The 16,670-nt window shown below is 32.9% G+C and overlaps 2 protein-coding genes across 5 annotated transcripts; both read left to right on the top strand.

Moving 5' to 3' along the window:
• Nucleotides 1-6: 6 nt before the first annotated feature.
• On the top strand, nt 7-5,466 carry LOC123207131 (ubinuclein-1-like). 2 transcript variants are annotated; one of them, XM_044624399.1, is made up of 4 exons: nt 7-99; nt 234-281; nt 864-965; nt 4,805-5,466. In XM_044624399.1, the coding sequence occupies exons 1-4, from the start codon at nt 46-48 to the stop codon at nt 5,186-5,188; spliced, it is 588 nt and encodes a 195-aa protein (XP_044480334.1). In that variant the 5' UTR covers nt 7-45; the 3' UTR covers nt 5,189-5,466. The 2 variants fall into 2 exon arrangements, with proteins under 2 accessions (XP_044480334.1, XP_044480333.1); XM_044624398.1 differs by having other exon boundaries at nt 4,721-5,466.
• A 2,577-nt stretch (nt 5,467-8,043) lies between these two features.
• Nucleotides 8,044-15,787, top strand: LOC123207129 (DNA topoisomerase 2-binding protein 1-A-like). 3 transcript variants are annotated; one of them, XM_044624394.1, is made up of 17 exons: nt 8,045-8,360; nt 8,439-8,481; nt 8,766-8,887; nt 9,491-9,598; nt 9,793-9,937; nt 10,614-10,705; nt 11,270-11,363; nt 11,473-11,965; nt 12,177-12,319; nt 12,502-12,866; nt 13,292-13,459; nt 13,681-13,971; nt 14,087-14,566; nt 14,652-14,696; nt 14,772-14,857; nt 15,061-15,151; nt 15,358-15,787. In XM_044624394.1, the coding sequence occupies exons 1-17, from the start codon at nt 8,181-8,183 to the stop codon at nt 15,433-15,435; spliced, it is 3,024 nt and encodes a 1,007-aa protein (XP_044480329.1). In that variant the 5' UTR covers nt 8,045-8,180; the 3' UTR covers nt 15,436-15,787. The 3 variants fall into 3 exon arrangements, with proteins under 3 accessions (XP_044480330.1, XP_044480329.1, XP_044480331.1); XM_044624395.1 differs by lacking the exon at nt 14,652-14,696 and having other exon boundaries at nt 8,044-8,360; nt 14,748-14,857; XM_044624396.1 differs by lacking the exons at nt 8,045-8,360; nt 8,439-8,481; nt 8,766-8,887 and adding an exon at nt 8,973-9,112.
• The last annotated feature ends 883 nt before the right edge of the window (nt 15,788-16,670 follow it).

The following is a 16,670-nucleotide window of genomic DNA, read 5'->3' as shown; positions in this document are numbered from 1 at the left end:
CAGGAAATTGGTGAAGAGCATGGAGTTCGTAAAAGGAAATTTAGCATGGATACTGCCTTGGAGGACAAGATTTGTGATCTCTATGACCTTTATGTTGATGTACAGCAGCCTTTCTTGAAAAATTTCTTTATAATTTCTTGAAAATTGATTCCTATTGGGGGAGAATCTTGTTTTGCTTTTTTTTTTTTTTTTTTTTAAAAATTATCTGTAATTATATTTTTTAATTGTTATAGGGGCTGGATGAAGATGCAGGTCCACAAATTAGAAAGCTCTATGTGGAGGTTGTTCACTTCTCCTTATTGTTCTTACTCTAAGTTAGTTTTGTGATATCAATTTGCTGCTTCTTGTATATTCAATGTAAAAAATATATTGTTTAAGCTTGCATTATATATAATTTAGAACTACCCAAATCATCATTTTTAGTTTCTTTTTTTACGGTTTCTGTATGGTCTATCTTATTCACATCAGTGTTCAATGTTTTTCGAAATTTGTTGATCACTTATTAGAACATATCTTTTGAATTTAGTATTGTGCAAATCATCTTTCTTTTTCTCTTTTTGGGGTCAACCACTCTCCATCAATCTCCTTTCTATCACTTTTTAACTTCTAGAAGTTTATTGTTACAGTTTTCCAGAGCGGTTGAAGTTGTTATTCTTTAGAGTTTCTTTTATTTTTGCTCATATAATCATTTGCTTGAATTTCTGTCTTTCTAACGGTGTGATGTTGTCCCAAGTTTAATTATTGATTGTTATTATTTCCATTTTGTTATGTGCTCTTTTTTGAGTTGATATATTTGCAATTCAATGATTGTCTTCCATTTCATGCATTTGATACGTATTCCTTTCTGTGAGAATGTGACACAGCTTGCACATTTGTGGCCAAATGGTTTAATGGACAACCATGGGATTAAACGCGCTATTTGTAGAGCAAAGGAGAGAAGAAGGGAAATGTACAACAGACACAGGGTATGTGAATTCTTCCTACCCACTTTCTATCCTTGTGTGCATGCACTAACACAGCTACTCTTTTATAAGTTGGAGGTACTTTTGGCAGCACAATGTAATTTTTCTTGCATGTATATGGCATAGTGAGATCTGATGGGTGATGGCCTAATCATTTGCATCTATTTTGGGCTTTGGTTTTTATAATAGCCTAAATCAAATATAATACAGACCTAACACATATATTTTGTAGCCTCCCAATCAACCAAAAACTGCTCAAAATATCTAAATAACAATATGTTAGGACTTAATAAATAATAATAATAAATAAAATATATTTGGATTAGGATAATATATTTGATTTAATTATAAGATTTTATAATAGGATATTTGATTTGATTAGGTAAATATTTGATTTGATTTAAATAATATTTGAGTTGATTAGGATAAATATTTGATTTGATTTAGATAATATTTGAATTTAAAATTTAAAATATAGGAAGTATAAATATGGGTGATTGAGGGAGAGAAAAGGGGAAAAGAAAAATAAAAACATTGTTAATTTGGTATTTGGGTAACCTTTGGCTAATTTGGGAGGGAAAAGACACTTCTAATTGTCTTTGGGAGGAGTTGACATCTCTGTTGTCAATACTATTTTATTAATATTAATAATATTTGAGTTGGATTCCTATCAAAGTGGTATCAGAGCATCGATTCTGAGGATAGAAAAAGTCGATGTCATCAAGGACGATGATGGATGATGGTAGATTGTTCGACGATTAACACAATGAAAAATTCGAGAAATGATGATGAATGGAGTTTGTCCTCATTGTATAGACAAAGAGGACTCAAACCATGATTGTAAATGTAAGTCATGGGCTATTTTCATGGTGGAAGAAGACGATCTGGATGATGATGGGATTCTAATTGTATTCGAAGATAACATAAAAAGGAAAGAATCTGCATTGGTTGATTCTAGCTTCCTAGAGCAAAATCCGACATTATCTGAAGACGACAAGGAAAATGGACATTTGAATGAAGGAATTGCAAAATCTAGCAAGAGCCTACCGTTGGAAAACCTCTTTTCACTTGAATGTTTGATTCAAATGGAGACTGAAGAGAAAAAACTGCAAGAGAAAGAACATGAAAATGAATGGAGAAGATTTGAAGAAATGAATGGAGGAGAAAATGAAAAAAATATGGGAGAAGGGATGGAAGAAGACAATAAGATCAAAGTCCAACTAGCATCGTCATTATTTGAGGAAGAATACGAAGAGATTAAGGCTCAACCACCATCGTCATTATCTAAAAAAGTCATAAAAAAAGAGATGATTGAGGAGGAAGATGATGTGATCAAGATTTAATTTGGAGTGCTTGACATATTTTTGATGGTGAATGATGTTGAACTTGATGAGACATATGCGTCGGTGCTTAGGACAAATGATGTTAGTATGAGGTGTTTAGCAATGGCGAACAACCTTAAACAACAACTGGACTAATAACAAAATGACAGGAATTTTTTCAAATTGGGTTGGAAGAGCTGTAAAAAAAAAAAAAAATCCCCACCTTGAGGATAAGGTGGTTTTTGAGGGGCAGGTAATGTTAGGACTTAATAAATAATAATAATAAATAAAATATATTTGGATTAGGATAATATATTTGATTTAATTAGGTAAATATTTGATATTATTTAGATAATATTTGAGTTTATTAAGATAAATATTTGATTTGATCTAGATAATATTTGAATTTAAAATTTAAAATATAGGAAGTATAAATATGAGTGATTGAAGGAGAGAAAAGGGAAAAGAAAAAGAAAAACATTGTTAATTTGGTATTTGGGTAACGTTTGGCTAATTTGGGAGGGGAGAGACACCTCTAATTGTCTTTGGGAGGAGTTGACACCTCTGTTGTTAACACTATTTTATTAATATTAATAATATTGGAGTTGAGTTCCTATCAAAGTGGTATCAGAACATCAATTTTGAGGATGGAAAAAGTCGATCTCATCAAGGATGATGGTGGATTGTTCGACGATTAACACAGTGGAAAATCCGAGAAATGATGACAAATAGAATTTGTCCTTGTTGTGAAGACAAAGAGGACTCATTGTAAAGACAAAGAGGACTCATTGTAAACGTAAGTCATGGGCCATTTTCATGGTGGACGAAGACGATTTGGATGATTATGAGATTCTAATCGTATTCGAAGACGACATAAAAAGGAAAGAATCTGTATTGGTTGATTCCAGCGTCCTAGAGCAAAATCCGGCATTATCTGAAGACGACAAGGAAAATGGACACTTGAATGAAGGAATCGCATAATCTAACAAGATCCCGCCGTTGGAAAACCTCTCTTCACTTGAATGTTTGATTCAAATAGAGACTGAAGAGAAAAAACTGCAAGAGAAAGAACATGAAAATGAATGGAGAAGATTTGAAGAAATGAATGGAGGAGAAAATGAAAAAAATATGGGAGAAGGGATGGAAGAAGACAATAAGATCAAAGTCTAACCAGCATCGCCATTATTTGAGGAAGAATACGAAGAGATTGAGGCTCAACCACCATCGTCATTATCTAAAGAAGTCATAAAAAGAGAGATGATTGAGGAGGAAGATTATGTGATCAAGACTGAATTTGGAATGCTTGACACATTCTTGATGGTGAATGATGTTGAACTTGACGAGACATATGCGTCGGTGCTTAGGACAAATGATGTTAGTATGATGTGTTTAACAATGGCGAACAACATGAAGTTGACATTCTCGACCTCAAACAACAACTGAATTAAAAACAATATGACAAGAACTTTTTCAAATTGGGTTGGAAGAGCAGTAAAAAAAAAAATATATCCCCATCTTGAGGACAAGGTAGTTTTTGAGGGGCAGGTAATGTTAGGATTTAATAAATAATAATAATAAATAAAACATATTTGGATTAAGATAATATATTTTATTTAATTATAAGATTTTATAATAGGATATTTGATTTGATTTAGATAATATTTGAATTTAAAATTTAAAATATAGGAAGTATAAATATGAGTGATTGAAGGAGAGAAAAGGGGAAAAGAAAAAGAAAAACATTGTTAATTTGGTATTTGGGTAACCTTTGGCTAATTTGGGAGGGGAAAAACACCTCTAATTGCCTTTGGGAGGAGTTGACATCTCTGTTGTCAACACTATTTTATTAATATTAATAATATTTGAGTTGGGTTCCTATCACAATATTATTTTCTCCTCTCTTCAATCCAACCCCTCCTATACGTTCTCTTTATATCCTAAATTTCAATATACTTGACCTTGCAAACCTGGCTTTTTTTATATAAATCTAAGACTTAAGCACAAGGTCATGGCTCTGTGCTGGTTAGGATAATGAACGAACGAGAAAGAAGCTCAGAGTAACTGCTTTTCTTATATGGTGCAAGTGATGCGGCCATCTTTTCTGTGTATCAAATTAAAATTATAACATTAGAAAAGCTTGTCATATATGTAAAGGTGAAAAGGCATGCTGTACTCCCTCTGACAGAGATCAATAGTAGGGTTTAGATTTTAGTCCGATGGAGTTGGGATGCTAGGTTCGCTTGTTTGCTTCAATATTATGGAGATACCATATTTATGGATTGCTCTTTAAGTTGTATAAACCTGTTTTGATAACATGGTGGACTAGTTGTTTATAGGTGCCAAGACTTTATGGATTTCTCATCATTCCTTTTTCTAGGGGTTGCTTCATATCTATTGATGTTTGATTCTTATCTTAATTTGCTAATTTCTTCCAAGGATCGGGAGAAAATTAGGAGGAAAAAAATGTTGACACCTAAAACAGAGGTAGGCGTTCAAATTGAGACGGGTGTGATTGTGCAGCCACAGTATACAAGAGAGGGATTGGGCTCTGATTCAGGTGGTCATGGTCTAGCTGCATCTGGCAAACCAAATTCTAATACAACAGCAGCTTCCATGAGGACACCCAGTCCATCAGCCAGTGGGGACAGGCTAAAACAAGAGAAATTGAAGGGAAGTTCAAGCAATTCTATGGATGAAGTGAAAACGGCGGATGGTATGATGACAAGTATAAAGAAAAAGGTAAAGAGGAAGGCAGAACTGGATTTGGATGGCACACCAGTGCACCCGGAAAAATTACCTGTCCAACAAAGCGATGAAAGACACAAGTCGCAAAAACTGTCTGCAGGTCTTCCCCAGAAAACAAACCTGCAGTCAACTGCACCAAATTTCGAACAGTCAAGCTGACATAGTTTAGGAAATTCACACCACAAATTGTGTAACAGGCTTTTCTTCCTTTTTCTACGGGTTCTTCATTCCGGCCAACCATTGTTGCCATTATCAGTTACCATTTTTGTAATTAAATGATGTCGCATGGCACCATCTTCATTAGAGGTACAGTGTAATAGGAGAAACTAGAAAGCTTTAGTTTGTGTATCATCATCACCATGGCTTGAAACCAAAACATCAGCATTATTTATTTTTCTAGCCTTTGGTGGTAAATTAATGTGGCGCTTTTTCCTGAATCCTCAAACTTTGCCTAGGCGGGAGGGTTTTGCTTGAGGAGTAGTGTTATATGCATAATTTTATATACAAATATGAATTTGTCATTATATGATTAGATAATTAAAAATTAAAAATTAAATAATATCTAATCATACAATGATATATCATTATTTGTGTATAAAATTGTATATAAAAATTGTAAACTATGAAGTAACTCAAATCAAATAATTAATGCCAGTGATACAGTAAAATTGTGGCTAAAACATACTATCAATGAAGAGTTTTTTTTTTTTTTTTTTTCTAATGTTAAGAATGAATTTTTTAATCAAGAAATCCTAAATAATTGTTCCATCTAAGGTTATAAAAATTAGATCAAATTAATTGATTTAATCAGTTAAACTATTAATTGTTAATTAAATTAATTGAATCATATATAAAATCAGATTTGATTCAATCAATATAAAACATTGATTTTAAAAAAAAAAATATTTTAAAAAGTTGAATCAAGATTTTATTTATTTATATTGAATATATATACTATTAAATTAAACATATTTTAATATTAAATAATTTAAATTATATATTTAATCATAAATTATATAATTTTTTTTTATCAATAGACTTAATAACCAATTAAATTAGAACGTGCCCTTTATTAAATAGGCATTCGATCCTATCATAAAGCCATAACTTCTCGAGTTGAAGTAGTAATTCATTTCTCAGTACAATGGAAAAGAAAGTTGAAAAAGAACAGAGGTTTTCTTCTTGTGGTCGTCTTTAATTATTATTTTCACAAAAAAATATGGATATTAATTAAAGTATTAAACATTTAAGGGATTTATTAAAACAAAAAAAAAAACCTCAATTAACTACAATTTTGATCTTATTTTTCTTGGTAATAAAAACTGGATCAAGAAAAAGGTCAGAAAACCTATTGGCAGGATCCCTGTTTTAGGTCACCAATTTGTTCCCGTCTTGTCTATGATAGGTAAATAAAGAAAAGACGAGGCCAATATGACCAATAGTGGTAAGACCTATCACAAAAAATTATACACACTGAGACCATCTTAGTCCTAATAATCAGTGTTCTTTTAGCTCTCAAATTGAACACAAGATCAGGGAACCATACTGTACTAAGAACTTTTTAGCATGACTATAAATTTAGCATCAAAGGGTACCTGTCATCGAAAAATTCATGTACTCAGCAGCATGACCTATTGTCTACCACTCATTGTTTTGGGATAATAATTAAAATAACTATTTTATCTTTAAAAGGGAAAATTATGGGATTCGATGATGGTTGAATAGGTTGCCCAACCAGTCAAACACCCGATTAACTAATTTTTTAAAAATAAATTGGTTAATTGGGTGTTTTACTGACACTAATTACCCAATTAACATTTTTGCTGTTAAAATTGTTAAAAAATTTTACATTTTCATCTTATTTCAATCTTGGATAAGTGGGTGAATTTTATATCTCAATTGGACGAGTTTATATTTTGGCTAAATAAGTTTTGGTTGAGTGAATAGACAATCTAAAAGTATTTTAAATATTTTATATTTTTAATTATATATATATATATATATATATATATATATATATATATATAAACACACAAACAAAAAAAATATTTTAATTAATATCCCCATTGTTTTTATAGATAATATCTAGAAGTTAATTACACATCAAATCATCTGATTCAAGAAGCTTTTCAAAAGATGCTCTTTTGATTGTGGTGAAGCAAATTGAAAAAAATGATTTGATCAAAGATAATACATAACCACACAGAGGTTTTGTGGATTGAAAATTTACAATAACTTCATATTCGTATAAAATGTTTACATTTCCGCCATACATACATGAAGAAAAATTACAATAACTACACTTTGCGGAAAATGCTTATACTTATTTTAGTATACGAGATTATACATGAATCACTCACTAGAGGTTACATTACATGAACTCTGCCTTGCATTTCACATAGAAAAGTTACAATAATCTCCATTTTGCTTGCACTTATTCTTTACATGTAGATAGTATGATTTTGGCCAAAAATGAAGTATCCAAAGTTTTATCTTCAACGGACGAAAATTTGTTGCGCCGGTGGGAGATCCGTGAGAGATCCGAATTTCTTTTGAATTTTAACAGTAAATCCGTGGGAAATGTGAGGTTTATATATAAGGGCAGTTTTGTTATTTCCTAAATTGAGGACATTTTTGCTTAATTCTTAGAGTTTTAGGTAATTTTGCTTAACACCCCTTAGTTTTAGGCATTTATTATAATTTTCTTTATTAAAATAATATTGTTTTGCCTATTATTAGATAAAACAATATCATTTTATCAACAAATTATTAATTCGAATTATAAATCTGAATCACAAATCAAATCTTAGATTCGAACCTAAACTTAAACCAAACTTGGATCGATCTCAAACTGAACTCGAACTCTCTTTAATTTTGATTTGATAAACTCGAATTAAATTCAAATATAACTATTTTTAATTTGAACTAAACTCAAATAAAAAAAGTATTTGGACATGACTCGAGTTCGCACCTTTGGGAAATATGATTAATACAATTCCCGCCTTTTATTTACCCACCGAAATTTCCCCTTTAAAAACCCTAACTAGGACATATATTTCTTTCAAAAATTTCACTCCATCATTGTGTGATCCTTAATTGCTATGAAAAAATAATTAATTAACACTAGTAGTGCAATTGATTGTGAAGAAACATGCTGAAACCAAAGCCATTCAAGGGAGCGAGTGTGTTCATGTCACGCAACCTGGTGGCGCCGGAGATATTCGACGCTCTTCTGGACGCGCTGAAGCTCAACGGAGCTGAGGTCTTTCTCTGCTGCGACCCCTCTCGTACCGGCCCCAGCGATTTCCATGTTATCTCCTCTTCCGATCACGTAACCAACTCCCAACATTTCCAGTTCACTGTCCCTTTTATTGGACTTTTAATTATTCACTTTAATCTGTCTTCGCAGGAGAAATTTGAAGATCTTAGAGCCAAGGGATGTAATTTGTTAGGTTCGTGTTCTGATTTTAGTTATTAGTGTATAATAGTGGAATAGTTTTGTATTAGAAGTTGATTTCCTGATTTGTTGTCCGCAATATGTTAAGACTAGGCGAATAAAATTACTCATGATTAAAAGTGGAATTCAAAATTGTTTGTCAAAATTTTGAACTGAAGATTTAGCCTCTTCCTAGGTGTTCAATTGCAATACTTCCATCAGAAAGTTATTATTTTACTATTTATCTTTTGGCTGGTAAAGGTGGTTTTTGAATCTGATACACATGTGCATTGTTGGCAGGTCCTCAATGTGTGCTTTCTTGTGCCAAAGAAAATAGAGCGCTTCCAAAACAAGGTTTCACTTGTTGCCTTGCAATGGATGGTGTCAAAGTACTTGCCTCTGGTTTTGATATGGATGAAAAGGCATGCTTTTCTGCTACATCTACCTTCGATAATTTTGACCTGATGGCGGAGCCTTTTTTACTCCTCTTTGTTTACTGTAACAAGTATTTTAGTTTCATTAGGATTGCTTTGATGAGAATTTATTATATTTGAATAGTGATTCTGATTTGATCAGGATACAGTGTCTACCGTCAGAAATTGGCTTGCAGTTCTTGTAAGCTCAAATGGCAATTACTCTTTGAAGAGGTGGATAATTTTTTGGAGCTATGTGCTGTCTTATTTGGGTGCAATTGGGGCTTTAGAAATTACTACTTTTTTTGTTGAGATTTTTGAAGATTGCTTAGTCTTGTTCTTTTGCCTCTCCTTCTAGTCTCCTCCAGACTGCCTATCTACTTTCTCTTGCTTGGCCAAAAAAATAGAAGAATAATTATCTGACCTATACAAATAATTCTTTTATAATGGTAATTATCTAGGATGGTTCAGAATTTTAGAACACTATTTCTATATTTTTTTGCTTTGAATTTTAAGAATTTTTTTATCATCACTTCTCGTTTCCTGCTGTAACTTCCTAAGCTGCATTCTGTAAATATATATGATTTTTCAACTGCTTGTCGCTTGTTGCAGGTTAAGATAGAAAAGTTGGTCACAGCAATGGGGGGAGTATTGCAGACTAAAGCATCATTGGATGTTAACTTTGTCATTGTAAAGAATGTTTTAGCTGCAAAGTACAAGGTCTGGTACCTAAAGACTGCTCTAAGTTTAAACCTTAAAAAACTGTATTTCTTGTAAATGAGCCATGACTCTATCTTCTGTTTAACTGTAATGAATACTTTAGATTGAAGGTATTATAAAATAGTAGTCAGCGGTGTTATATCAATTAATTAGATACAATCTCTCTTCTTTTTAATAATCTTCTCTTTGTGCAGTGGGCTTTAAACACTCTAAAGAAACCAATTGTTACCATCAATTGGTTATCTCAATGCTGGAACGAGCACCGTGTTGTTCCTCAGGAGTCGTACAGGGTTCTTCCTTTTTCTGGTTTGATGATATGTGTTACCAGAATTCCTGCAGGTTATTGTATTAGTTTATTTTAATTTGCTTACTATAAACAGTATTTTTTTTTAAGCCAAAATGATAGGTGTTTTTTTTTTTTGTGTGTTGAATGCTAATTGTTATAAATCTAAGTCCTCTAGCATTATTAATTATGGTCTTTAATATATATGAGTTCCAATTATTCAAATGACTTTAGTCAATTTAAGTTAGATACCCAATATTTTGTGTACCCTTTCTTTTTTTTCCCCCCAAGGTGGGACTTACATTTTCCAGCATTCCCCCTCTAGTGCAACTGGATTATGAGTTGACACTTGTCATTCATGGGGTGACCCATCTAAACTTAGATTTGACTCTTCTTGGTTTAACTTGTAATAGGGTTTAGTTCTTATTGGTTAGCTTATGGGTTCACCTGGATTTTTTTAAACCAAGGGTTTGACTTCTTTCATACTAGCCCACTATGCTAAAATGGGTATTGGATCAACGACAATTGAGCCTTATAGCTCTGGTACCATGTTAGAAATATAAGTCCTGTAGTGTTATTAATTATGGGCTTTCACATATTTGGGCCCCAATTGTTAAGATGACTTATGTCAATCTAATTTGGATACCCAATATATCATGTACCTTTTGTGTTTCTTTTTTTTTCCCAATGTGGGACTTACATATTCCAACACTAACATGCATATTATTTCAGATAAGCGGAAGGAGATTGAAAAACTTATCATACAGAACGGAGGCAACTATTCTCCTGAGCTGACGAAGAAATGCACACACTTAATTTGTGATATATCCTTTTTGTTATTCTTTTGGAGGAAAATGATGTATGGAAACTTGCACATCTTCATTCTTATCTTGCTTTTTCATGTGCAGATGTGCCTAGCATGGAAGCTTTATCACATCTATTTTGATGGACTAGAATCTGCCTTTGTCTTTAAAAACTCTATTTGCATTCAAGTGTGTAAATTATCTGAACTGAGGAAAATCCGGAAATTTTTTCTTTTTCGTTTCTTTTTTTGACGATCTGTGAAAATTATTTTATTGGGAATACCATTTTTCCTGGGTTCCCTCCATATCAGTTTAGGATGAATGTTTCATTGCTGTTCGAGTGAGTTTGTTCACAAGATAGATTCAAGTACTTCTGCTTCCGGTTGAATTCAGAAATTTAAATTTTAACTTTTGTAACATTTTGTGATGTTGTAGCATCTTGCATTCCTAAAGGTGACAAATCTGAGGCTCATTATATGCCTTGCTTTTTTTTTTATGCCTTTATGTTTAAGTTTTTTTCATTGCTTCTTTAGTAAGCATCATGCCATTATTCATCAGAAAGTTATTTTTCTTGACGTTCCAAACGCTCCAGAAGGTGACAAATACAAAGTTGCCCAAAGATGGGGCCATATTCATATTGTAAACAGGAAATGGTTTGATCAATCTGTTGCTAGAAGAGGTAATGCTTTATGTTTTCATAGCTCTAAATTCTGGCACTCTTCAATGTTGTAGCATATTAACTCTTCTACATTTTATCTAACCTTGAATTTTTCTCTTTTGCTGAGTAGCATGTCTTAATGAGGAGTCCTACACTGTTCAGGGTGGTTCTATATCTTCCAACAAAAGTGTAAGGAGTTGCTTGACGGTGCAGTGTAAAGAAGACAAGGGTATTGGAAATTCACTACCTTCACTATCATCCATGGCTTCAGATTCAAATGTTTTTTCTGTTCCCAGCACTCGGTTTGAAGATCAAGATATAGAAGCCACTCTCTCACAGCATACATCTTCTATTTTTGTGGATGCTTCTGTTTCTAAAGAGGTTGATAGCGATGCCCCAACAGTGCAGACCAAAACTGAATCAAATCCCAATAACTGTGTTGCTGATGATTCTCAGTCTGAAGACAATGACTTATACTTGTCAAAATGTAGAATATCACTTGTTGGTTTTGAAGCTTCTGAAATGCGCAAACTAGTTAATATGGTGCGTAGAGGTGGGGGCTCTCGTTATGTGTCATGCAATAGCAGATTGACACATATAATAGTTGGAACTCTGTCAGAGGTGTAAGTCTTTCTGGCTTGTGCAAAATTATTTTAGTGTCCTGTTTCTGGGTTTTTTGGCTTCATTTTTTATGGTGCTTAGGGACTAAGGCTTTTTCATGCTTATGATGTCAGCTTGGTGATCCTTTTATTAATTTGGTTTTCCTACTGTGTGTATCTTCCATTACAACATTTCACTTTGTCTCATATCTTCCTTTTTTGTATGATTTCCCAGTGAAAAAAGGGAAGTCAGAAGTCTTGCAGCTTTGGGTGTTATTCAAGTGGTTAAAACCTCCTGGCTTGAAGATTGTATCCAAGAAAGGAAAGAAGTTCCTGTACTTCAGAAGCATGTTGCCTATGACTTGCTGCTACCTAAAGGTTTGCTAAATATATACGTGAATTGTTGTTTTGTGATAATCTTGAAGTTCTGTTCCTGATGGATGTGTTCTATCACTTCTACTGATTTTATTTAGTGTCGTTGGATTGACATATCTGACCCATTAGCTTACGAGTAGTAAAGTGCATATTCTTTTCTCTGAGTGCTCATTCTGCTTGTATAGATTCTGTCTGGTCCACCAACGAAGCACAAACATGCATGAAAAATTTAAATCAAGGTAAAAAACCCTGTGTTTTTCAAAGTACACCAGCTGATCAGATGCTACAAAGTGTGAATCCTGGAATTGGGATACCGTTATTGGAGGAAACTAGAGCTGAGAGACCAAAAATCAACTTGAAGAGCGAGAGCTCTTTGGATGTAATGGAAGGATCATCAAGACAGAGCCAACTTCCCACTGTAAAAAATAGAACTAAGAGTGGGCAGAAGATGAAAGAGGATCCCTCTGTTCAAAATCTTCAAAATAGGAAGTCATCAATGGTATTCAGAGGGAAAACATTCTGCTTTTCAGATTCCTTTCCTGAAGATAGGGTAAGAAGTTGACTTGCGTATTTTGAGATTGATATGATTTATCCCTGCAATCATAGCCTTAGCGCAATATCTTTTGGAAATCAGAGATATGCCTCTAGGCCTAGAGAACAATGTCAAACTGAACATCTACAGAGAATAACATAGTGAACAATTTCAACAAAAATTCATATATGATGAGTTAGAAAAAAATATCCAATCCAACACACACACACACACACACACACACACACAGAGACAGATATTATATGTCAAATACCTATTGAAAATCTATGAGGTTATGTATGTACTTAATATTATTGATTTTGTAAAGTACCATATCATCATCTTTCATTTTTGGTTGTCTTCAAATCAATGTTTCTAAATTTTTAAAATAAGTCTCTCTTGATTTTTCCAAATATAATAAATCCTTTTTTTTTATTTCCCAGAGAGCTGAAATTGTTCAATGGGTGAATCAAGGGGGAGGGGAGGTGCTGAATGATCAGATAAAACATGATGTGCATTTTACTGTTGAATGTCATGGAAGGATAACTGTATTTGTAGATGCTTCTCACACTACATTTGTATCCAGTCATTGGATCCATTCTTGTTTAGAGGTATATACTTCAACTTCTTTTTCTCTAATCTCATAAAATATCCTTTTCTATTGTTATATTGCTGTGTGAATGCTGTTTTCTTCTTAATATTTTTAGTTTTCACCTTAATTACACCTTAAAATTAGTAGACTGAAATTGTTGGTTTGAGTTGAATTATCATGTTTTATTTCGATGCATGCTTATCTTCTGGACTAATGTTGATGAGAACATTGTTATTGAAGGATGGATGCTTGCTGGATGTTGGAAGTCACATTCTCTATTCCCCACTTTCCTGTCAGATTCCTTTGCCTGGGTTTGAAAAATTTCGGTTTTGTGTTTCACAGTATGAGGATAAAGATAGAATGCTATTAAGAAATTTGTGCTTTGTTCTTGGAGCTAAGTTCATTGAGAAATTAACTAAAAAGGTCACCCATTTATTATGCAAGTTTGCCAGTGGACCTAAGTATGAAGCTGCTTGTAGATGGGGGATACTTACAGTCACATCTGAGTGGATTTATGAATGTGTTAGGCAGGTATATTCCTGATTCTCTTTCTTATTATATGTATATTTCCATGTCCATCCTTATCATCTATGCACATGTTTGTTTGGTTTTTATGTTGAATTATACAATATACACTATTTGGCAGAATGGAGTTGTTTCTCTGGATCCATTTTGTCCAACAGAAGTTACTGCTCATGACCGAGAGGCAGGACTATGCACTGTGAGCCAGTTTCCTACACAAGCTTTTCGAATGGTCTCTACTGACGAACCGTCTCAGCTTACAATTTCATCCCAGGACCGGAGAGCCCTGTCAGCAGAAGCTAGTGGTAGTAAAAATGACAGTACTATTTGTAATAGAAAAGCTAGTGGTAGTAAAAATGACAGTTCTATTGGTAATAGAAATGACAGCCTTCAGGATGCGTCTAAAAAATCAAATAATTACAGTAAAAGGGCAAGAATTTCAGAAGATGAGGACCAGAGAGGTCTTCTTTCAGTAGTACATCTAAGTGACCCTGTCTCTACTAAGAGTTCTAGTCTGGACAACATATCAAAAGATGACAGGGAAGTTTCTCATGTTCCTGATGTAGCTGCTGTAATTGAGGACATCTTGGAGCAGACTAGTAAGGTAAATACTGATGTTTCCTTTTATTGTTTTCTGTCTGAATTTAGGTTATTGGTTGACTCATTTTCTATCTGCTTTTGGTGTCAAGATTCAAGATCTAAATTTACCAGAGACGACTGGACGCAATAAAAGTGTATCCTAAATTCTGATTGCTCTTTTTTTGTTTTTTTGGTTTTTGCACCAGTTTTCATCCTTTACATATGAACAGCTTTATTCATCTGATTGTTCAGTCCTTGGTCAAAACCATACAGATTCACCCTCTGTCATTGGGTTATCTAGACAGTGGTTAAACAGGTAAAATAAGCTCTTCAGCGTCCTTGTAAGTTCTTGCAGTTCTTTTCAACTTTATGAGTTCTCTCTACGTATACTTGTAGATGGCTCTGCAAACTTAACATTCTCCATTATTTAAGAAAGAGATTTCAGTCTGAGTATACCAGACTTGTGCAGTTTATTCTAATCTTCTTTACTTAAATATGAATTATTTATATTCTTTTCAGGACTGTGAAAAAAGATGATGCTTGCAACCCTTCTGGAGATGTCAATGTAGGCATATATGATGGTTTTAGTGAAACACAAACAGAGTCTCAGGTTTCTGCTCTAACTGTGAAACTTTTTAGTTTACTCATGTTACCTTTTAAATTTTAGATAGTTTCTATTTAAGAAGAAACGAAGTTGGTGTTTTCACATAGTTTAATCTTCTTTCGTTTATATGAAAATTTCTTAGGCTGAAACCAAAATTTTTTTATATTGATGCTTTGATGTAAAAATGGTGTTAATCAGTGTTGCAAATGCAGGTTGTTGGTTATGAAGAAGATTTATCTGGAATGCAGATGCTTATAGACAAAGTTCGAACCCGAAGTAGCATGACTTAAACTGGTAGGTCAGATGAAATTTTTGAGATTTTTGCTGACCAATATGTATGTCAGAGGTTAGATGGTCAGTTAGTTGCTCAAATGTCAGAAGCTCATGATCTTGTTCTTGTGTATCAATTGAAGCTCTTACTCATACAGGTAAGTGTATTTTGTGGGGAAAAGAAGTATGCATGCATTGTGCAAATACCAACCTGTGTGCTGTATTAATAATTTATCTAATCTACACAGCTTGTGAAGCCATGAGCTGCAAAAATTTTTTTTCTGTAAATGTCTAATAGATTAGAAGTTATCTGGTTTTGCGCTGTAAGTAACAAGTTGCGTGAATTTCATTAATTTTTTGTTTATTGGATGATTTATTCTATAGCACCATAAACATTGTTTCAAAGAAAGAAGATGAATAGAACTTTGAACATATCCCCCGCTACTTATAAATAGATTTGATAATTTTCAATACGATCCGTTAATTTGACACGAATAAAATTGGGTTAGAATTGGGTTATTGGGTCAATTTTATACAATTTGAAACTAAATTGGATTATGTTTGTATTGACATAAAAGTAATTCAAATTAATTTGAATGTTAGAAAAATATTACTTTAACATAACTTGTTAGGTATAAATTATAAAAATATCAAATGATAAGTATTATGAGAAGTTAAAATCTATACATTTTATATATAATTATATTATCATATAGTTTGATAATTTTTTATATTTATTTAAAAAATTTATATTAGATGGTAAGACTTTTAGAATATAATTTTTTAGACTACACCTATTTGTCCACACTACACAATCTATAGATTTTGGAATTTATCTTATTTATTGTCCTAGATTGAAACTTTAGTTTGCAGTTGTGGAGTGCATAGACAGCATACCACAATAGAAAAAGGAAAAAAAGAAAAAGAAAAAAGAATATAGTGGTAGGACTAATTTGTGTCTCAGACACTTATTAGAAGAAATCATGGTGGAGATAATTGATTTTATTTTCAATGGTTGATAGGTATCGGTATACTTATTACATGCCAGCATCTTCATCACTATGCTGTGTTTTCTGAAATCTGGGCTTAGGAATCAGAATCTATATTCATGTTTCTCAACCCGATTGTGCCCTGTTTTCTTATTATTAGTTTAAAGAAGCTTATAATTGTTATCATTTAGTTAGTTACTTGAAAGTTCATTTTGGGCAAAGATGGCATGCAACTAAGTCAAAAGAATAGGGGATTATGTTATAAC

This window comes from Mangifera indica, unplaced genomic scaffold, assembly GCF_011075055.1.
Source record: "Mangifera indica cultivar Alphonso unplaced genomic scaffold, CATAS_Mindica_2.1 Un_0061, whole genome shotgun sequence".
Taxonomy (NCBI): domain Eukaryota; kingdom Viridiplantae; phylum Streptophyta; class Magnoliopsida; order Sapindales; family Anacardiaceae; genus Mangifera; species Mangifera indica.
This window is presented reverse-complemented; position numbering and strand designations above follow the sequence as displayed.